A 23,709-nucleotide genomic window follows, 5' to 3' on the forward strand; every position below is an offset into this window, starting at 1 on the left:
CTCATCTTTTTCTACGTTTGAGATGAGCGCTTCAATTATTAAGATTTCTTCCTTATTCTAATGTATGCATTTAGTTCTATAAATGTCCATCTCTGTATTGCTTTACCTGTGACTCACAAATTTTGATGTTACATTTTCATTTTCACTCAGTTCAATGTTTTGTTTTTGATTTTTGTTTTTGAGACTTCCCCTTTGACCATGGACTCTCTAAATGTATGCTGTTTAGTTTCCAAGTATTTGGAATTTTTTCTTTTTTCTTTCTGTTACTGATTTCTAGTTTGATTACATTGTAATCAGAGAACACAGTGTGAATGACTTCAATATTTTAAACTCGTTGAGATTTGGTTTATGGCCCGGGATATGGTCTCTCTTGGTATACGATCTGTAACAGTTTGAACAGAATGCGTGTTGCTGTTTTCAGGTGGAGTAGTCTGCAAATGTCAATTAGATCTCACTGGCTGGTGGCGTTGCTGAGTCCTTCTATATCCTTGCTGATTTTCTACCAAGTTGTTCTATCAATTATTGAGAGAAGGGTGTGGAAGGCTCTGTGGATTTTTCTATTTCTCCTTTCAGTTCTATCACGGGCTGTCATTACTAGCTACCTAAATGAAAGTCCTGGCACTCTATGTGCCCTTCTCCGATATCACCCTGGCTGAAATGTTGGGGTATCTCACTGCTGCCTCTTCCCCGCCCAGGCTGATTGAGGTATAATTGAAAAACTGTAATATATCTAAAATGTACAACACGATGATTTGATACACATACGCTCTGTGAAAAGTCCCTCCATCGAGTTAATTCACACATCCACCAACCCAAACTGTTACCTTTTCTTTGGTGAAAATGCTTAAGACCTACTCTCTTATTTAGAAATTATTATACGGTACAGTATTATCAACGATAGTCACCATGCTGTACATGAAATCCTCAGAACTTATTCATCTTATAAGTGAAAGTTTGTACCTTTTAACCAATCTCTATTTCCTCCATCCCCCAGCAAGGATTATTCTGTTTCTGAGTTTGACTTTTTTTTTTTACTCCACGTGTAAGTGATACCATGCATATCCATCTTTCTCTATCTGGCATATTTTACTTAGCATAACACCCTCCATATACATCCATGTTGTTCATTACAGCCTCTTGAGGTTGAAGTCTAAGCCCTGAACTGAACCTTTGCTGCCCTGGGTGTATAGGTGAGACCAAAGTTCTTTCTGTCATGGTTGGCTAGAGCAGGACAATTCTTACCTACCAGGTTTCAATCTTGCTAGGCTGTCCATTTCCTAGTCCTTTAGAGAGCAGGCCTTTCTTGTTGTCTGCATCTGTTGGCATTCCCAGGTTGTTGGCCTCTTTAGCTACAAATCTGGGATATATGAAGCTAAAGGGGACTAGCCAGGCTGCTTTCTTCTTTCCATCTTTTATAGAATCCTTTTAGGTTTGTTTTATATCAAGTTTCCAGGATGTTTGTGTGTGTGTGTGTGTGTGTGTGTGTGTGTGTGTGTGTGTGTGTGTGTGTTTTATTTTATCGGACTTAATGGGCAGGATAGGTAAAAGTACATTTACTATAGCTTCCCGGAAGTGAAAGGCCATGTATTATTTTTTAAATAACAACCAGAACCATTACAGCAGTGAGTGCTAGTGCCTTTCTGGGATCACAGCTTTGTTAAAAGAGGTATTTTATCTTTAGTACAAACTCTAAAATTATAGCTATGCTTTATAAGGAGAGACAAACATGGTGATGCCTTCTTAGCTTTGTGATCCTGCCTTGATCCTGCCCCCTTACCTTCTCTTTGCCCATTTAAAACACTGGTATTGTGTCCACAAAACTTCACCAAAGCATCCCTTTTCTCTCTGACCGCTCTACTTTCCATATCAGGAAAATAACCCTAACTCAGAGTCCCAAGTTAGAAACACAACTTAGGTATTGCATCATTCTCTCTGAATTCCAAAACACACACACTGTATGGCAGTGTAGTAATAAATTAAGGAATACTTGAGAGCTATATTACCCTCTATTTCAAAAGAATATTTTCAGCATGGCAAGAATATTGTCTTCATAAAACATAATAGGATCTCCGGGTTTGGCAGATATTAGCTTTCAATAATATTCTAATGAGAAGTATAAATGTACCTAGGAATTACTAGTAGTTACAAAGGTATTAGCTCAGTTTGCTTAAATTTCTTTTAGATGGACGGGTAGCTAACATTAACCGCATTTTATAGAATCTTTACATAATCCAGAGATTAAGTCTATGGACAATCCAAGATACACATATAGCATGTTATACAGAGAACAGGATCCATCCACAAGACAGGGCTCTGCTGTCTACTACCTGTATATTCTTGGGCAAATCACTTAAAACTATTTGCTTATTTTTAGCAAGGGAAGAAAAGCTTAGACTGGGTGCTAATATCTAGGGATATTTCCAGTTCTGAATCCTATAATTTAAAACTCTAAATTTGACTATCAAAATTCAGGAATCTGTACGACAAAGTAGAGTTTGTTTTATTTCATTCGTGCTTTCATTCATTCCACAAGGAATTAATGAACGTCTACTCTATGTAAGGCATTAGTCTGGTCTTCTGGACTGGGCACTACTTAAGTGGGACCAAAGACTATGTGGCCTACCTATCCCGCCCAACTCCATTTACTAGTAGTAAGGGAACTTACATCACTTTAGATTTGTGGTTCTCAAACTCGAGCCCGCATCAAAATCACCAGAAATGCTTGCAAAAACTGTTTGCTAGGTCCCACCCTAGATTTCTGATTCAGGGCTGGGATAGAGCCTAAGAATTTGTGTATCTAAATTCCCAGATGATGCTGATGCTGTGGTTCAAGGAGCACACTTTGTGAACCACTGACTCAGATAAACAGAAAGACCAAGGAGGGGCCAAGTCCTATATGTGAGTCACTACACGCAAGGTTTTGTTCCTGCCTCTTCTGCACACTTTTTCATCTCCATTTTCCTTGAAACAACATCCACTCCCTCCTGCTTAAGAAGCAGTTCAATTCCTTTTCTTTGTGATTTTAGTGAAATTGCCAATCTGAGTGGCCATCTGTCCCCCAAGACAGAAATGTAACTCAAACAGGGCTGATCATATTATTTTATCTCCCTAGTCACACTGACTGGTTCCAGGGGCAATTATTCCTTAGAATTTTCCAAACTGAAGACAGACAACAGCTCATTCTTTCTTTTTGTAAAACAAACTAAAAGTATATGACCCCACAACTATCACGAGGTATATGCAACAGGAGAGAATGTGGGCAACAAACAAACCGGAAATTGAAATGAGAGATAGACAGAGAGAAGGTAATCATAAAATTAAGCCCCCAATCTAGTTATATCTCAGGTAGGCTGTATACGTATTGTTCCCAGTTACCAAAGACAATGCATTCTTTTTTTTTTTTAATCACTTAAATTAACTGGATATATAGGTTTCAATTTCTCATAACAAAAAAGTTCTGACTCACAGACATGATCCAAAATTAAGATATGTCCCCCATCAGTGAGGAGATAGTATAATAATTAAAAACATGAGTTTTGCAGTCAGCCAACTTGGGTTTAATTCAGCCACTTACCAGTTGTGTGACCCCAGGCAAATAATTTAATATCTAAGCCTGGTACGTAAAACGGAAATAACATCACTTACCTCAGAGTCCTCCTGAACATCAGATAACTAATACGATATACTGACAAAGAACATTCAATGAATGTTATTTGTTAATATTACACCATTTACTGAACATTGATCTCCCAGGCACTATAATTGTGCTTCCCATGATCTTTTACAAGTTCTTTAATTTGGGGCCCAGGATTAATAAAGTGATATTGTAAATCACAAGCACACAAAGGTAGTTTAGGCTGAGACAAAGGCTTACTCCTTGGGGTAAGCTTGAATATGTAAAAAGAGCATTCTGTATCCCTACAGGTCTTTTTGGTACTTCAGTAGAATTCCTATAGCAGCACTCTCTTTACCTCTAAAGATACTTAAATATTCCGTCATACACTATAGCTATAATCTATGTATATGTATTTCCCACTACTACAGAAAGGCATAAACTTTGGGGCAGAAATTCCAAATTGGAATTGCTAGCTGAGTGAGTTCTCTGAGCCTCACTCAAATTCTTCGGTTGTAAAGTGAGGAAATATCTACACAACTCAATCTTTGAATTACTGCTTCAACTCAAAAGAGGTGATGTTGGCAAATTTTCTCAGCAAACATCAATTGACAACTCCAAGCTGACTGATAATTAAAGAATAAAAGGAAAAAGTAGAGAGGCAGGGCTAGAGCAGGTCTTAAATAAAACAGGGAGTAGATGTCCTACTAAAGAGAAGGCAGATAATGGCCAAGCAGTCTATCTTAACTGGCCATCTGTCACATATTAGAATATAAGAATACTGCCTTAAGACACTAATGGCTCTTTAACTCCTTATCTTGAATTTGATAATCCAGCTGAGGCAGCACATGCATCAGCTCCTGCTATGGACTGAGTTGTGTCGCCCTCATAAATCGTATGTTGAAACCCCAACCCTCAGTGTGACTGTATTTGGAGACAGGGCTTATGAGGAGGTGACGAAGGTTACACAAAGTCATAAGAGCAGGGCCCTAATCTGGCAGGGCTGGTGCCTTTAATAAGAAGAGTAAGAGGCCTGCTCTCTCCCGCATGTGAGGGCACAGAGAAGGCAGCCCTCTGCAAACCAGAAAGAGAGCTCTTACCAGAAAGTGAATAGCTGGGACCTTGACTCTGGACTTCCCAGCCTCCAGAACTGGAGAACTAAATGTCTCATGTTAAAGCCACCCAGTCTGTAGCATTTCATTATAGCAGTCCAAATAGACTAAGACAGCACCAAAGACAAACTTTACTATTTTAGTTGCATAAAACTGTCCCTAAACTCTATTACTTCAGAGGTATGTAGCCCTTAAAGGATTACAAAAGTTTCCACATGCGTAAATTTATATAATGTATAGTGGTTAGGAGGACAGATACTGAATCTGGACCAAGATCCAACCCTCAGCTCTATCACTTAATCACGAAGCATTTTATTTTACAAAACAGAGACAATAACACTTTCCTTATAGTTGTAAGGATTAAAATAAGATGATGTATGTAAAGGGCTTATGGTAGTGCCTAGCCTATAGCAAACCTTCAATAAATGGTGACTGTTAAACTTTTATTCAACAAGTATTTATTGAGAATCTACTCAACCTGCTAGGAATGTAATGGTTAAAACTAAAAAAACAAAAACTTACCACACACAAAATGAAATAGAAAATTTTGATTAGCCCTGTGACTTCTAAAGAAACTCAAGTTGTAAATAAAAACATTCCCACACAGAAAATGGGAGGCCCAGATGCCTTCATCAGGGAATTATACCAAATACTTAGGAAAGAAATAATGACAAAGTGACATAAACCTTAACAAAGGAGGAAAAATGAGAACATTTTCAAATTCACTCATGACACTAGTACTACCTTAATGAAAACTGCCAATGACATTATGAGAAGGACAATTATGGGCTCAACTTACATATGAATTTAGATGCAAAAATCCCAATTCCAATTCCAATCAAAATATTAGCAAAATTAATCAGAATTCTAATCAAAATTAAAGAACAATAAATCATGACCAGGTTATACTTATTCCAGAAATGTAAGGTTGGTTTAATCAATATAATTCAAGGGGCGGCTGGGTGGCTCAGTCAGTTAAGCCTCCGACTCCTGATTTAGGCTCAGGTCATGATCTTCCGGTTGTGAGATCAAGCCCCACATTGGGCTCCATGTGACAGGGTGAGCCTGCTTGGGATTTTCTCTCTCCCTCTCTCTCTCTCAAAATAAATAAATAAACTTAAAATAATAATAATAACCAATATGATTCAACACAGCAATAAATAAAGGAAAAAAATCATATAATGTTATCAATAAATACAGAGAAAGTATATCGATGAAACTCAACATCCATTCATAATTTTTAAAACAAGCCTTAGCAAACTAAAAAAGAAACTTCCTTAATATGATAAAGAATATTACAAAAATCAACAACAAACACCATACTTCATGCTGAACTGTTGAAAGCTTTCTCTCTGAGATCTGGAACAAGATAAGCCTGCTTTCAGCACTTCCATTTTATAGTGCTTTGAAGGTCCTAGTCAGTACAGAATGGCACAAAAATAAGTAAATAAAATATAAAATATATAAGGTTTAGAAAGAAATAATACTGTCTTATTCACAGATAATATGGTGGTATGATGAAGTAATTCCAAAAGAATTACAGATAAATTATTTCTTTAATTTTTTTAATGTTTACTTTTGAGACAGAGAGAGACAGAACTTGAGTGGGGAAGGGGCAGAGAGAGAGGGAGACACAGAATCCAAAGCAACTTCCAGGCTCTGAGCTGTCAGTACAGAGCCCCATGCGGGGCTCAAACTCACAAACAGTGATATCATGATCTGAGCTGAAGGTGGATGCTTAACCGACTGAGCCACCCAGGTGTCCCAGATAAATTATTAATATTAGTGATTTTAGCAAAATTGCTAGATACAGGGTCAACAGATACACACAAACATAAAATGAATTTTTTTAAAGAACTATACCATTTATAACAGCATAAAACGTATCAAATAATTAGGAATGAGTCCAGCAAAAAATATAAAAGACTTGTGCTCAGAAACTATAAAACCTCAGAGAGGGAAATTAAAGATGACCTAAATAAATGGAGAGGGCTATTTCATGTACATGTATCAGAAGAGTCAGCATTATCAAGAATCAATTCTTCCCCTAATTATCTGTAGATTCAACGCAATCTGAATCACAACTGCAACACCCCTTTGTTTTGTGTGGAAACCGACAAGTTTTTATACTAAAATGTACATTTAATGCAAAGGGAAAAGAATAACCAAAGCACTTTGAGGAAAAATATGGAGAGAACATTCTCTACTAGATATCAAGATAGTGTGATATTAATGCCAAGCAACATAAATACACCAAAGAAGCAGAATAGAGCCCAGAAACACATCTGCACATAAACGGGTACTTCATTGACAGCAAAGATTTTGGTTACGTAATAGTGCAGACACAACTGAAAGTCCATGTGGAAAGAAAAAAACAAAACAAAACAATCCCTACCTCACACTCTCTATAAAAAATTATTCCAGGGAGAGAATGATCTAAATGTAAAAGGCCATGGGCGCCTGGGTGGCTCAGTTGGGTAAGCGTCCAACTTCAGCTCAGGTCATGATCTCACAGTCCGTGAGTTCCAGCCCCGCGTCAGGCTCTGTGCTGTCAGTTCGGAGCTTGGAGCTTGCTTTGGATTCTGTCTCCCACGCTCTCTGCCCCTCCCCCACTCATGCTCTGTCTCTCTCTACCAAAAAATGAATAAACATTAAAAAAATTAAATGTAAAAGGCAAAACAGCAAAGCTTTAAGAAGGCAATTAAAGAGAATACCTTAATTACCACAGAATATAGAAAGATTTCTCAAGCAAGAAACGAAAAGTACAAACCATGGAAAAGTAAGGGAAAAGGCACTATAACAAAATTAAGAATTTCTGCTCATCAAAACACACCATTGAGAAAGTAAAACGGTAAGCTGCAGAGGAAGGAAAGATATTTTTAACACATATAACTAAAGGGCTTGTATCCAGAATACACAAATAATTCTTAATAAATCAGTAAGAAAAAGACAAATAATAAAATGGGCAAAAACCCTTTATCACTAATGTCCAAATAAATGATCAATAAACAACATCAGTCATGAGGGAAACCCCCAAGATTTCCAATACCAGAATTTCTAAAATTAAAAAGACTGCTGATACCTTGTGTAAATAGGAATACAGAGCAATGAGACTTCTCATACACAGCTAATTAATCTGTAAATTGGTACAATCATTTGACATATCTAAATTTAAATGCCTGGATATCCTAAGACACAGAAATTCCATTTCTACATATATATATATATATATATATATATATATATATATATATATATATACACACAATAGAAATGCACGCACATGTGCACCCAGAATCTGGAAACACCAAAGAGCATCAATAGCAGAATGAATAAACTGTGATATATTCATAACTGGATTAGATATGACAATAAAAATAAATGAAATACAATTTCATAAAACTTACATAATGTTGAACAAAAAAACCAGACACAGAGGACTAGATACTCTATACTTCATTATATAAGGTTTTAGAAGAATTAAGTAAAACCAAACAATGGTGTTTAATGATACACTTTTATAAAGACAAGGAAGCACTGATTACCTTTGGTGATGAGGTATAAAGGGCAGCAATCAGAAGGGAGCACAAAGAAAACAAATGAAGTGCTGATAAGATTCTGTTCCTTGACCTGATAGTTATATGGTTGTGTCACAAAAATTCACTGAGTTGTACATTTTTGGTTTGTATACTCTGTATGTTAAATTTCACAATCAAAAAGTTTTAAAAAGCATATTTAAATTAAACCTTTCAAAACATTTGTTTTTATAATTTTTAACACTAAAGTTTAATATTACAAACTAATTATACATGTGCTGTTATCTCGAATAGTATCAAGAAATGAACATTACACCACAGGAATGTACATATAACCTATATAAATATTCCAATAAACTATACTCCAACACAACATTCTTATAGATGTATAGATGTTATCATTTTAGAACTAAATATTGAGTGTTTCTTCAGAATAATTGGTATATCAAGAAAAAAATATCAGGGCACCTGGGTGGTTCAGTGGGTTAAGTGTCCCAACTCTTGATTTCGGCTCAGGTCATGATCTCATGGTTTGTGAGTTCGAGCCCCGCATCGGGCTCTGTGCTGACAACTCAGAGCCTGGAGCCTGCTTCAGATTCTGTGTCTCCATCTGTCTCTGCCCCTCCCCCACACACACTCTGTCTCTCTCTGCCTCTCAAAAGTAAACAAAACTAATAAAAAAAATTTTTTTCTTTTTAAAAAAGACCTACCTGGAAAATCCACAAAATCTCCCCATCTCAATATCTTTAAATTAATTATACCTGCAAAGTTTCATTTCCCCCCCCAGCATTTTTACTGATATATAATTAACATACAACGTTATATTAGTTTCAGGTGTACAATATGATTCCACAATTCTATACATTACTTAGTGCTCATCCTGATAAGCGTACTCTAAAATCCCTATCACCCATTTCACCCATTCCCTCACCCACCTTCCCCCTGGTAATCATCAGTTGTTCTCTATATTCAAGAGTGTTTTTTTATCTTTTTTTTTCTTTGTACATTTTTTCTTAAATTCCATGTATGAGTGAAATCATATTGTTTTTGTCTTTCTCTGACTTATTTCACTTAGCATCATATCCTCTAGGTCCATCCATGTTGTTCCAAATGGCAAGATCTCATTCTTTGTCATGGCTGAATAAGATTCCATTGTATATATACCACTTTTTCTTTATCAGTTCATCTATTGATGAACACTTGGGTTGCTTCCATGTCTTAGCTATTGTAAATAATGCTGCAATAAACACGGGGGTGCATATAACTTTCTGAATTAGTGTTTTCATTTTCTTTTGGTAAATATCATCAATAATGGAATTACTGAATCATATGGTGTTTCTACTTTTCAATTTTTTAAGGAACCTCCATACTGTTCCCCACAATGGCTACACCAATTTGCATTCCCACTAATAGTGCATGAGAGTTCCTTTTTCTCCACATGCTCGCCAATACTTGTTATTTCTTGTGTTTTTGATTTTAGCCATTCTGACAGGTCTGAGGTGATATCTCATTGTGGTTTTCATTTGCATTTCCTTGATGATTACTGATGTTGACATTTTTTCATGTGTCTGTTGGCAATCTGTACATCTTCTTCAGAAAAATGTCTATTCAGGTACACTGCCCATTTTTTGGTATTCAGTTGTAGAAGTTCGTTATATATTTTGGATATTAACTCCTTATTGGATATATCATTTACAACTATCTTCTCCCATTCAGTTGCCTTTTGTTTTGTTGATGGTTTCCTTCACTGTGCAAAGGCTCTTTATTTTGGTGTAGTCCCAATAAATTTTGCTTTTATTTCCCTTGTTTGAGGAGACATATCTAGAAAAAGGTTTCTATGGCTGATGTCAAAGAAATTACTGCCTGTGCTTTCTTCTAGGATTTTTATGGTTTCAGGGCTCACATTTAGGTCTTTATTCCATTTGAGTTCATTTTTGTGTATGGTGTAAGAAAGTGGTCCAGTTTCACTCTTTTGCACGTAGCCGTTCAGTTTTCCCAACACCATTTGTTGAAGAGACTGTCTTTTCCCCATTGTACGTGCTTGCCTCCTTTGTCATAGATTAATAGACCATATAAACATGGGTTTGTTTCTGGGCTCTCTACTCTGTTCCATTGATGTAAGTGTCTATTTTTGTGCCAGTACCATTCTGTTTTTTCTTTTTTTTTTTTTTTTTTTTTTAAGTAAACTCTATGCCCAATGTGGGGCTTGACCTCACAACCCCAAGATCAAGAGTTGCATGCTCCACCAACTGAGCCAGCCAGGTGCCCCCATTTTAATCAAAACAGCTTATAGTATATCTTAAAATTTGGGATTGTGATACCTACCAGCTTTGTTCTTCTTTTTCAAGATTGCTTTGGCTATTCAGAGTCTTTGTGTTTCCACAAAAACTTGAGTACTATTTGTTCTAGTTCTCTGAAAACTGCTGTTGTTATTTTGATAGGGATTGCATAAGATTTGTAGGTTGCTTTAGGCAGTATGGACACTTTAACAATATTGGTTCTTCCAATCCATGAGCATGGACTATCTTTCCATTTGTTTGTGTCATCTTCAATTTCTTTCATCAGCGTCTTATAGTTTTCAGAGTACAGGGCTTTCACTTCCTTGGTTGTCTAATAATAGGTATTTTATTACTTTTGGTACAACTGTAAATGGGATTGTTTTTCTTAATTTCTCTTTCTGCTATTTCATTATGAATGTATAGAAATGCAAAAGATTTCTGTATATGAACGTTGTATCCTGTGACTTTACTGAATTCATTTATCAGTACTAAAAGTTTTGGTGGAGTCTCAAGGGTTTTCTTTTTAATGGTTTTGTTTTTACTGTTTATTTTTGACAGAGAGAGAGAGAGAGAGAGAGAGAGACAGAGCATGAGCGGGGGAGGGGCAGAGAGAGAGGGAGACACAGAACCAGAAGCAGGCTCTAGGCTCTGAGCTGTCAGCACAGAGCCTGACGTGGGGCTCAAACACACAGACCCTGAGATCATGACCTGAGCCAAAGTTGGATGCCCAACCGACTGAGCCACCCAGGCACCCCTCAAGGGTTTTCTATATATGGCATCATGTCGTCTTCAAATAGCGAATGTTTTACTTCTTCCTTACCAATTTGGATGTCTTTTATTTCTTTCTCTTGTCAGATTCCTTAAAAATTTAATATACTTTTTTAAAAAAATTTTTTTAATGTTTTTATTTTTTTTTGAGACAGGAAAGAGAGAGCATGAACAGGGAAGGGTCAGAGAGAGGGAGACACAGAATCTGAAACAGGCTCCGGGCTCTGAGCTGTCAGCACAGAGCCCGACGTTGGGCTCGAACTCACGGACCGCGAGCTCATGACCTGAGCCGAAGTCGGCCGCTTAACCGACTGAGCCACCCAGGCGCCCCTTAATATACTTCTTAACATGGTTCTTTTTATATCCTTTCTCCAACTGATGGTGGAAATTATGTTCCTATTTATGTATGTTTTCCATTTAGATAAAAATATTATCTGTTGAAAGCTTTTTAGTGTCACAAATGACCTGAGATTTCTTTTAGGGAGCAAGCAATGAAAGACAAGGGCATGTTACTCTTTCTCTGACTGATGAATGAAAACTGACAGTAATAGAATGTCACATTTTAACAACTTACTACTTTAGAAAGATAATTATAGAATAGGTAATTCTGTAACCACACTACATTAAGAACTCCTAAAAATGATAAGTAGCATATACATTTTTAAAATGAATAACATACATAAAAGTAATTCACATAAGAAATATCCATAGAACAACTAAGAATGGTCAACAGACATATGAAAACACACTAAACATTAATAATAAAGAAGTTACTTTTTTTAAAAGGCTGCTAGTTAAAATATGAAAACATTTTCCTATCAGTTGCCAAAAATGAAAAGGATCAAGAATGTTCAACATGGATTGATAAGGACATAGCAAAATGAAAGTACTTATGTATTGAGAGGATTATAAACTGGCACAAACTTTTTGAAAGTCAATAGGACAGTGTCTAATAAAATTTTAAACATATACACCTACCCGAATTCCCAGCAATCCCATTTTTAAAATCTAGCCTATGAAAATAGTGTAAATATATTTCTAAGCACATTCATTATAGCACGAGCATGGGAGAGTGAATAAACTTTGGTATGTACATACAATGGAATATCAAGTTCTCATTTTAAAATGCAGAATATCTTTGTTACTAGTTTGGAAAAATATGTAAGATGTATTATTAAGCAATGAAAATAATTTGCAGATATATATGACACTTCATTTTTATTTCTGAAAAAGAAACTGTGCATGTGTATATATGAAAACATAGAAAAACATACGCAAGTAAACACAACCAATTCTGAACAACGGTAACCTCTGGAGGGGAAGGGAGTTTGGTCTGAAGAGGAAAAACCGGGAAGACTTTTTATCTTGTATTTAATTCTCTGCATGGTTTTCATGCATTTTAACAAGTATATGATTTTATTCAAAAAGTAAAGAAGCATTTAAATATAACATTTATTGGGTTTTGCATTTAATTGATTTATCCATTTTGGGGTTGCTTTATTATTGTAATACTTTCTGAAGGGTTACTTTACAATCAGAATGAGACCATTCTCTCAGAACTTGTAAAGGAAAACACACACCTAGAAGTAGCAGATTCGCTGCCCGAGCCAGCATGGGTTCATTTCACTAAGGGATAAGTTAGATCTAAAGTAAATGTGTGAGATGAGTAACCCACCTAAAGCACCTAAAGCAACAAAGACGGTGAAGATAAAATGATAAACCCACCTGGACTATATCCAAAACCATGCCGGCTGAAACCGTTCCAAAACCAGCTAGCAAAAATGGCACAAGTATTTGCAGCGCCATGATGCCACTGGATTCCTTTGGTGACTTCTGGTTGACTTCCACAGTGGCATCTTCATCGCCATCACTGGATGCAGCTTCATTCTGTAACATGGCAGCTGTTTCCGCAGCGTCCCTTGCATCACAGTAATTGTAGCTGGCATAGTCATCATACTTTGGGCTGCAGCCTGACGGCGCGTGCCCACTGGTGCCATGAAAAGGCGGCTCTGAGAAACTGTGATACTCCATGTGCTGCTCAGATCGATTACTAAAAGTCTGGGCTGCAGCTGATAATCCCTCTTGCCAAATGCCATTGGTTTTTTTGTGCCTATCTTCCTGGTTTTTCTGGTAAATTACTGGAACCATACTCAACAATAAGTTTAAAAACTTATCAGATTGAATTGTATTTAAGCTTAAAGTCCAGTCTACAAAACCTCCTCCACTACTTGGACCACTACTCGTGTTACTGGTAATAGATCTTCCTTTACTATTAGTCATATTGTCATCACAAAAGACCCTGTACTCCTTAGATCTCAAGCTTCACAAACCATAGCAGGTAAAGTCAGAACCACACAAATGCTGGTTTAAATTAAGACGCTGACTTCATTTTGTAGGAAATAATGTTTCTACTAGTAAAAGATGTTTAGAAGGTCCACAGAGGGATTGGATCTGAAAAGAAGAAAACAAAATCATTTTTAAAAATCAGATTAACTGTCTTCATACTTAAGATTCTCATAGAAAACACATGTTCTTTTTTTTTTTAATTTTTTTTTTTTACATGTATTTATTTTTTGAGAGACATAGAGAGACAGAGCACAAGTTGGGGAGGGGCAGAGAGAGAGGGAGACACAGAATCGGAAGCAGGCTCCAGGCTCCGAGCTGTCAGCACAGAGCCTGACGCAGGGCTAGAACTCACAAACTGTGAGATCATGACCTGAGCCGAAGTCGGACGCTTAACCGACGGAGCCACCCAGGCGCCCCAAAAACACATACACTCTTAAACCAACCCTAAGGTATAGGGACACTATACTTTTTGGCCTTAACACATACCTGTTTTGAGCCATACAACTACTTTGTACACAGAAAACAGTACAGGGCTATTGCGCCCAATCTTTGTCAAAAGTTTCTCATCTTTGCATACTTAATGTAGCTGATACCTATGTAAAGTCATCAAATGTCCCTGCAGTCCTTCCTACAGTAGACAAATTTATTAAAGAAAGTGATGGCTTCTATTACTTACAGGGAGGTCTCAAAATCAAATTATTACAACTCTTTACATACGTCAGTACGTAATAAAAGGTATATGGCATCATGTTTTAAATGTGTTAAATAATAAACCGTGTAACTTTATTTACAACTTGAATAATATATATTTTATCAAAATGTTATTTTTATTAACTATGAGGAGACAATGATAATTTTGCCATAAAAACATTTGGTAAATATCCTAAATACTGCTCAGGGCATTTATTCTACAAATACTTACAGAAAGATCTACTTTGCAAGCCAACCAAAAGAAAGCTTGTAATGCACTTATAACTGAATGCTCTTCTCACAAAGTCTGCTCTTTGTAGACTGCCCGGAGTAGAGCCAGCCCTCACAGGCTGGCCAGTGACCAAATTCTCTCTAAAGACTGAACGAAGAGACACAGACACAGCTGTAGCTGGTTTGAGAGTGACGGGCACTGAGCTGCAGGTTCATACCCCACCCCCACCCCCGCCAACGCAGAGAGCCTAGGCGAACCGCTGCTGCCGTAGCTGCAGAGGCTTTCAGAACAATCTACTGCAATGGGTCTAAAGGCCTCAGGTCAGAACACTCAGGCCTGCCTTATACTTGCAAGAGCATCCGCGATCAAGAAATCGGCACTTATTTGATAAGGGACAGATGACCCACTGCCCACCCACCAGGTGAGAGTAAGAATGATTGCTGCCCGTACTGCTGCTTTTAGTGAAAACGATTACATCTTTCAATATTTGTTTTCAATTCCTTAGAATGTCTATCTCCTCTCCTGGCATAGGAAAATCAACAGCAAGAAATGGCACACAGAAAAAGAGAAGGAGCTACGGAGGGGACAAGCAGGTGCGAGAGCCTGTCTCATCTACTCATCATTCACTCACTTTTCTTCCTTCCCTATTGTGACTGTGGAGGCTCTTGGAATTCCTACTGGGGAACATTTTCAAATAGATTCTAGGACTCCAGACCTCCTGACTCGGAATATCTGTATTTGAGGCCTGTATATCTTTCTTTTTAAGCTCCCCAAGGGATTACAGTGCAGACTTCTTGTTGACTTGTCCTGAGAATCCAATGAGTAGATTAAGTACTAGTTGCTTTTTTTTTTTTTTTTTTTTGCCACTCGCAGGTTGATCTGCATATAGAGAAAAGTCAGTGTTTAAAGAGAATCAGTGTCCAGAGTAAAACCAAGGTCGAGACTAAAGCAGAGGAGAAAACAAGGAGTCCCAGAAAGAGAAAGACAGGCAGAACAGCAGCCTGAAAACCCTTCATGTCAAGATGCTGAGCTGTACTTCTGGAACTTACGAGATTCCCAGCAGCCTTATATGAGAAGATTGAGCGGGTTTCTGTTCCTTCAACCTATTTGCCCCTTTTTATTTTTTTAAATATTTATTTATTTATTTTGAGAGAGAGAGAGACAGCACAAGTGAGGCAGAATCAGAGAGAGACAGAGAGAGAGAGAGAGAGAGAGAGAGAGAGAAAATCCCATGCTGCTTCGTGCTATTGGCACAGAGCCCAATACAAGGCTGGATCTCACAAACCATGAGACCAGGACCTGAGCCAAAATCAAGAGTGGGACACTTGACTGATTGATTGAGCCACCCAGGGGCCATTGCCCCTTTTTAAAGAGTGAGCATTTCACTGCCTCAAAGAGATCCTCAACTAAATAAAATATAAAACAAACCCCAAAGGGATTGAGTTTTAAGACAAATCTATTCTACTGAAGGGCCTGTGATATATACAGGGAGTTTCTTCCTTTTGAAGTAGAATTATCAGGTTGATCAAAACAGAAATGTGGAGAAATGTAAATAAATCAGAAAGAAGCATGGTAGCATCTGTAGCACCATCCAGTCACCCTAAAGTTCAGAAAACTCAAAATGTGTCCTTGGGAAACTTGACCAATTAACCCTAAATAGAAAAATAAAGGAGAGGGTAGGGGTGGGGAAGAGAGGAATTTCTCAAGACATCTCTGTTAGAATATTTTTACGGCTAAGCACAGTCTACACAGTGTCGGCCAAGAGCAATCCAGATGCAAAGACATGTCCAGCTCATACTTTTGTTCCTAATATTCTCATTTCTGCATAAGCTATTCAGAAACTGAGATGGAGAGATAGATACTCATCAGGGTCTCTGTTGACAGAGACCACAGAATAGGGCTGAAATCTAGCCCAAGCCTCCATTCTCAGGGCTACCTTTTTCTGGGAAGCACTGTACAAATTTCAGGGGCACCTGGCTCGCTCAGCCAGTAGAGCTTGAGACTCTTGATCTCGGGGTCGTGAATTCAAGCCCCACAATGGGTGCAGAGATCACTTTAAAATAAAAATTTATACAAATTTCCATTTCCTGCGTGAACACATTCTTCCTCTATTCCATGCAGTTCTGGTAGGTCTATCAATCAACAGTATCCTACCCTCCAGACTACATGATGACAAATGGTTTGAGCAGAACCTACTTCCTCTCCCGGAATTTCACATGCAAGTAAAACTCTGGATTGCGAATAACTTGTTCCACAAGTGTTCCACAAGACAAGCAAACATGTCTAGTAAGTTTTAAGTTAATAAATGAGTGACGTCTTGCAATACAAGTAATACAAGACACCAAACATCACATGATCACAACTGAGCCAATGGTTCTGAAATTCGCTTTGATATACCAGTGCTTTGGATTGCAAGCATGTTCCCAGAACGAATTATGCTCACAAACCAAGGTTTTACTGTATTTTTTTTCTTACTATGTCCTGAGTGCCTACTGAATGCTGAGACTAACATAATTAACAAAATAGGCACCATTCTTGCTTCTAACAGATTTTACCTTGTAGTGGGGAGGAAAAGCAACCAGGTGAGCAAACAAATGAGATAATTTATGATAAAGGCTATAAAAGAGAGAGCTGATTTAATGAAGAGTAAGTTATAGGACTACCTTAATGTGGAAGGTCTCTGGGAGAGTTTACTCACTTCCCTTTGGAACAACATAATTCTGAAGCTGTCCCTTTATCTTCCACCTCAAAAAGTCCCCTCTACCACCACCACTATTAGTACCACTTGAAGGAAAGCCCATCTACATTAGAAGAGGATCCACAGAGAGAATCAAAGCCAGGAGATGAAAGGGTCCTGACAACATAATTAGAATGTCTATTTCATTTATTTTAAGCTCATTCCAGCGTTGTTGTTACCAATTATATGGGCCAATAACTCTTCGTTGCATAAGCTAGTCTGAGTGGTGTTTTTTGTCCTAACATCTTTTTTTGTTGTTGTTTAAGAATGCAATTTGGAAATAGTAGGGATTACCTTGTTACAGGCACATGCCGTGGACCACATATCACTATTTTGCACTGAGGAATATGTGTTTATTTTTATTTTCTCCTTCATTTTATCAAGTTAGTGACTGATCACCAGTTAGTCTAATGCTTGGTTACTGACAAGTTCCATTACCACTCTTAAAGACTCCTTAAACTTTTTTCTTTTAAAGAAATCACCTAGGGGCACCCAAGTGGCTCAGTTGGTTGAGCATCAGACTCTTGATTTCAGCTCAGGTCATAATCTTGCGGTTCATGGGTGAAGCCCTGCATCAGGCTCCATGCTGACCACACAGAGCCTACTTGGGATTCTCTCTCTCTCCAAATAAATAAATAAAATAAAGAACTCATGGAAATAATGGATTACAATCGAAATACTTTGTGGTAGATTTAAAATGAGTGATGTACATACATGCCCCCAAATAAAAATTGGTTACTCTATATTGTTGTTTACCCATGAATGAGTAAAAACAAGTAAAAAATTTTAAAAATAAATAAAAGGAATTGGGCAAAGTTTCCCGTAGCTTTAAGGTGCTTAAGTTAAAGAATGCCAGTGGAGGGGCGCCTGGGTGGCGCAGTCGGTTAAGCGTCCGACTTCAGCCAGGTCACGATCTCGCGGTCCGTGAGTTCGAGCCCCGCGTCAGGCTCCGGGCTGATGGCTCGGAGCCTGGAGCCTGTTTCGGATTCTGTGTCTCCCTCTCTCTCTGCCCCTCCCCCGTTCATGCTCTGTCTCTCTATGTCCCAAAAATAAATAAAAAACGTTGAAAAAAAAAAAATTTTTAAAAATAAAAAAAAAAAAGAATGCCAGTGGAGATATTTATGGCTCATTCTTCAACTTCTTAGTAGATTATATTAATCTAGTATCAACCTAGATGAGAAGAAATAGTGTCTTTAGAACTTTAGTGGAATGGCCGAGGCTTAAATTCTGAATTCTTGCTGTCAGTTATAAAGCGACAAACTCTAAGAAAAAATAATCCACTATTTTATTCACTAATGGCCAGCATTTCCACAAAACAGAAGTTTCAAATTAAAAAACAAAAAAATCAGCAGTAGAGTACAAGTAGAATGATTAAAATTGTGGCCTGGGACTTCTTTTTTTTTTTTTCCCAAAATTGCTAGATGAAAAATACATATTTATCTATACTACTCATCTAACGTCAGTGAAGATATCGGGCATAATTCAAAAACCCTAGATTAAGGGCTGCATCAAATACTGTTATTTAGCAGTTTTGTTCCAAAGACTCTTTAGGTGCTGAGCACAACCAACACAGGGACAATTCTATTTTAGTGCCTTAGATCCTTGTTACTCCAAGCATGGTTTATGGTCCAGCAGCACTGTCATCACCTGGGAGCTTGTTAGAAATGCAGGATCTCCGCTCTCAGCCCTAGCCCAACCTGTGAATCAAAACCTGCTCTTCTAATAGCATTCCCAAGTGATTTGTGTACACATGAAAGTTTGAGAAGTGTCTCCCAGTACATTCAAAAAAGAATCTGATTTACATTCATTACACTAAAAATTAGATGTTGTGAAACTTTCGAATGTGAACAAGGATGTGAGCGCTGGTAATACACAAAACACTACTAGTGCAACTATAAACATTATACTGCCTTGGAAAACAATTGTTGTATGCTAAAATTAAAGATTCTATGCCCCACATTTCCGCAAATTCCACCCTAAGTTCATATCCTGGAGAGACTCATGCACAGTATACTAGAAGACACATAAAATAATATCCTTAGCAGCATCTTCATACTAGTAAAAAATTGGAATTAACTCAAGAGAAAACATAAATTGTGGGATATTAATACAATGGAATATATGAAGAAGGGTAGGATATAATCACAAACTTCAAGAGAATGGGTATATTTGAGTACGTGGTATAAAAGCACACAGAGAGCTTCAAAGGTATTGGTTATATTTTTTCAGCTTGATAGTGGATATCTGTTTCTTACTGTTCTTTATTCATATAGACTACATGAGTGCTTCAGTAAGAATGATATTGTAGATTTTATTTTACTCCCATGATTGCTGCCCTCCTATAAGAGAATTATCTCCACCTGTTGAAGGGACTATGAGAGAATTCTACTTCCTCATCTCCACTGACAGCAGATTTGGCCATGTGACTTAAATTGGCCAATGGAATAAGAGCAGCAGCAACACCTACAAGCAGAAACAGTTCGGCTATGTCTCCTCTTCCATCTGTCATGAGAATGGGATGTCCTAGGTTAGTGCTACTTCTTCAGACTGGGTCCTGGGACAAAGACCCATGCAGAGCCCCAGCAACTGCGGCCAATACGCAGTAACCCACAGGCAACATGTAAAGCGAGAGAGAAATAAAGCATTGTGGTTGAAAGCCATTGAGAGTTTGGAATTATTACCACAGCATGATCCAACAAAAGCTACCTAAAAGTAAGTATGTAGAAAAGGACCCTGACCCATAGATTCCTACCTATTTTAGTTGAGTCTCTGAGCACTTAAGGGTTCCATCTACAGTTAAAGAATTTTGTAACAATGGTTTGCAAACATTTAGATCTCATTAAACAGTCAAATTTCTCCCCAAATTTTACCAAAAACAATCTTTCCCACTTGATGGCTGTTAGAATGGCCATCAACAGGACAAAAGATAACAAATGCTGACTAGGATTTGAAGAAAAGGGAACCTTTGTCCACTGCTGGCAGGATTGTAAATTGGTACAGCTATTACGGAAAAAATATGGAGGATCCTCAAAGAATTAAAAATAGAACTACCATATGATCTAGCAATTCCACTTCTGGGAACATATCCAAAGGAATGATCTTTAGATCATTGAAAAGATATCTGTAGCCCTGTGTTCAGAGCAGCATTATTTACAATAGCCAAAACATGAAACAACCTAAGAGTCCACTGAAAGGTAAGTGGATAAAGAAGTTGTGGCGTGTGTGTGTGTGTGTGTGTGTGTGTGTGTGTATGCATGTGTGTGTGTACATAGTGGAATATTATTCAGCCATAAAAAAATAAGGAAATCCTGCCATTTGCAACAACATGGATAAATCCTGAGGGCATTATGCTAAGTGAAATAAGGCAAAAAGAGAAACACAAATACCACATGATCTCATTTATAGGTAGAATCATAAGAAAAAGAAAAGAAAAGAAAAGAAAAGAAAGAAAAGGACCCAAACTCAGAAAAAGGATCAGATTTGGGATAACCAGAGATGGGGCCAGGGGAAGAGAAGGGTGAATTGGAACAAAAAAGGTTAAAGAGTACAAACTTCCTGTTATAAGATACACAAGTACTAGGGATATAATGTGCAACATGATGACTATAGTTTCCTCTGCTCTATGACATATAAAAGTTGTTAAGAGAGTAAATCTTAACAATTCTTACCACAAGAAGGAAGGGTTTTTTCCCCTCATTTCTTTTTATTCTCTCTATATGGCTTGATGGATGTTAACTTACTATAGTAATTACTTCACAGTCTAAACTTTATGCTGTAAACCTGAAACTCACACAGTGACATATGCCACTTATATCTCAATAAAACTGGAAAAAAATTAAATAAATATATATATAAAATTTTTTAAAAATTTAATGATTTTTTCTAAAAAATAAGCGTACATAATAATCTCTATCAAAATAACACCAGTATTCTTCACAGAGCTAGAACAAACAATCCTAACATTTGTATGGAATCAGAAAAGACCCCAAATAGCCAAAGCGATCTTGAAAAAGAAAACCAAAGCTGGAGCCATCACAATCCCTGACTTCAAGCTGTATTACAAACCTGTAATCATCAAGACAGTACGGTAGTGGCACAAAAACAGACACTCAGATCAATGGAACAGAATAGGGAATCCAGAAATGGACCCACAAACGTATGGCCAACTAACCTTTGACAAAGCAAGAAAGAATGGCCAGTGAAATAAAGACAATCTCTTCAGCAAATGGTGCTGGGAAAACTGGACAGCAGCATGCAGAAAAGTGAACCTGGACCACTTCCTTACACCATACACAAAAATAAACTCAAAATGGATGAAAGACCTAAACGTAAGACAGAGAGCCTCAAAATCCTCAAGGTGAAAGCAGGCAAAAACCTCTTTGACCTTGGCCACAGCTACTTCTTACTCAACACATCTCCGGAGGCAAGGGAAACAAAAGCAAAAATGAACTATTGGACCTCATCAAAATAAAAAGCTTCTGCACAGCAAAGGAAACAATCAGCAAAACTAAAAGGCAACCAACAGAATGGGAGAAGATATTTGCAAATGATATAACAGATAAAGGGATAGCATCCAAAATCTATAAAGAACTTACCAAACTCAACACCCAAAAAACAAATAATCCAGTGAAGAAATGGGCAAAAGACATGAATAGACACTTCTCCAAAGAAGACATCCAGATGGCCAACCAACACATGAAAAAAATGCTCGACATCACTCACCATCAGGAAAACACAAATCAAAACCACAATGAGATCACCTCACACCTGTCAGAATGGCTAAAATTCACAACTCAGTCAACAACAGATGTTGGTGAGGATGCAGAGAAAGAGGATCTCTTTTGCACTGCTGGTGGGAATACAAACTCTGGAAAACAGTATGAAGGTTTCTAAAAAAATTAAAAATAGAACTACCCTATGTCCCAGCAACTGCACTACTAGGTATTTATCCAAGGGATACAGTTGTGCTGTTTTGAAGGGCCACATGCACCCCAATGTTTATGGCAGTACTATCAACAATAACCAAAGTATGGACAGAGCCCAAATATCCTTCAATAGATGAATGGATAAAAAAGATGTGGTATGTATATGTATATGTGTATATACTCAGCAACCAAAAAGAATGAAATTTTGCCATTTGCAACTATGTGGATGGAACTAGAGGGTATTATGCTAAGCGAAATGAGTCCGAGAAAGACAAATATCATAGGACTTCACTCATATGAGAAGCTGAAGATACAAAACAGATAAACATAAGGGAAGGGAAGCAAAAATAATATAAAAACAGGGAGGGGGACAAAACATAAAAGAGTCTTAAATACAGAGAACAAACAGAGGGCTGCTGGAGGGGTTGTGGGAGAGGGGATGAGCTAAATGGGTGAGGGGCATTAAGGAATCCACTCCTGAAATCACTGTTGCACTATACGCTAACTTGGATGTAAATTAAAAAATTAATTAATTAACTTTAAAAAATAACTGTACATTTTAACACCAAGAATGAAGAAGGGAGCGGTGCCTGGCTGGCTCAGCTGGAAGAACTTGATCTTGGAGTTGTGAGTTTGAGCCCCATGTTGGGTGTAGAGGTTACTTAAAATGAATAAATAAATTAAAACTTAGAAAAAATATTATATGGGGTGCCTGGGTGGCACAGTTGGTTGAGCATCTGACTTCAGCTCAGGTCATGATCTCACAGTTCATGAGTTTGAGCCCCACATCGGGCTCTCTGCTGTCAGCACAGAGTCCGATTCAGATCCTCTGTCCCCCTCTCTCTGCCCGCGCCCCTACTCATTCTCTCTCTCAAAAACAAACATCTAAAAAAATAAATACAATAATTAAAAAAAAAAAAAAAAAGAATGCAGAAGAGACAAAATCTTAGACCAAAAGACAGCCTTTCCATTAAACACATTTAGATTAATGAAGAACTCACTCCGTGTTCCCTATAAAAGTACTGTCATGGGACAGCACTGGTCTACAGAGTCACATCAGAGAACCACTGACTTAAAGAAATATAAACTAATAATACCAGATACTCCTTATGAATTCAACTTTGGTCACAAAAATGAAAAACACTAGTTTAAATTGCTTGTTTTTAAAAGTTAGGTGGGGCGCCTAGGGTGGCTCAGTCGGTTAGGCGGCCAACTTCGGCTCAGGTCATGATCTCGAGGTCCGTGAGTTCGAGCCCCGCGTCGGGCTCTGTGCTAGCAGCTCAGAACCTGGAGCCTGTTTCAGATTCTGTGTCTCCCTCTCTCTGACCCTCCCCCGTTAATGCTCTGTATCTCTCTGTCTCAAAAATAAATAAACGTTAAAAAAAAAAATTAAAAAAAAAAAGTTAGGAAAAGCAGCATATTGTATGTGTGTTGATTTACTACATCATTATCTTGGAGAAAATCTGTTCCT

At 37.6% G+C, this 23,709-nt stretch overlaps 1 protein-coding gene across 4 annotated transcripts in view; it reads right to left on the reverse strand.

Moving 5' to 3' along the window:
* Nucleotides 1–23,709, reverse strand: part of SLC41A2 (solute carrier family 41 member 2) — a 119,593-nt gene that overhangs the window by 86,011 nt on the left and 9,873 nt on the right. For all 4 annotated transcript variants that reach the window (XM_078449534.2, XM_078449531.2, XM_078449532.2 and 1 more), the window contains one exon: nt 13,034–13,759. In XM_078449534.2, coding sequence (XP_078305660.1) covers nt 13,034–13,588 — 555 coding nt within the window. In that variant the 5' untranslated portion in view covers nt 13,589–13,759. The remainder of the gene's footprint in view (nt 1–13,033; nt 13,760–23,709) is intronic.

The sequence above is a fragment of the Panthera onca genome, chromosome B4, assembly GCF_046562875.1.
Source record: "Panthera onca isolate mPanOnc1 chromosome B4, mPanOnc1 haplotype 2, whole genome shotgun sequence".
In the NCBI taxonomy this organism is placed as follows: Eukaryota; Metazoa; Chordata; class Mammalia; order Carnivora; family Felidae; genus Panthera; species Panthera onca.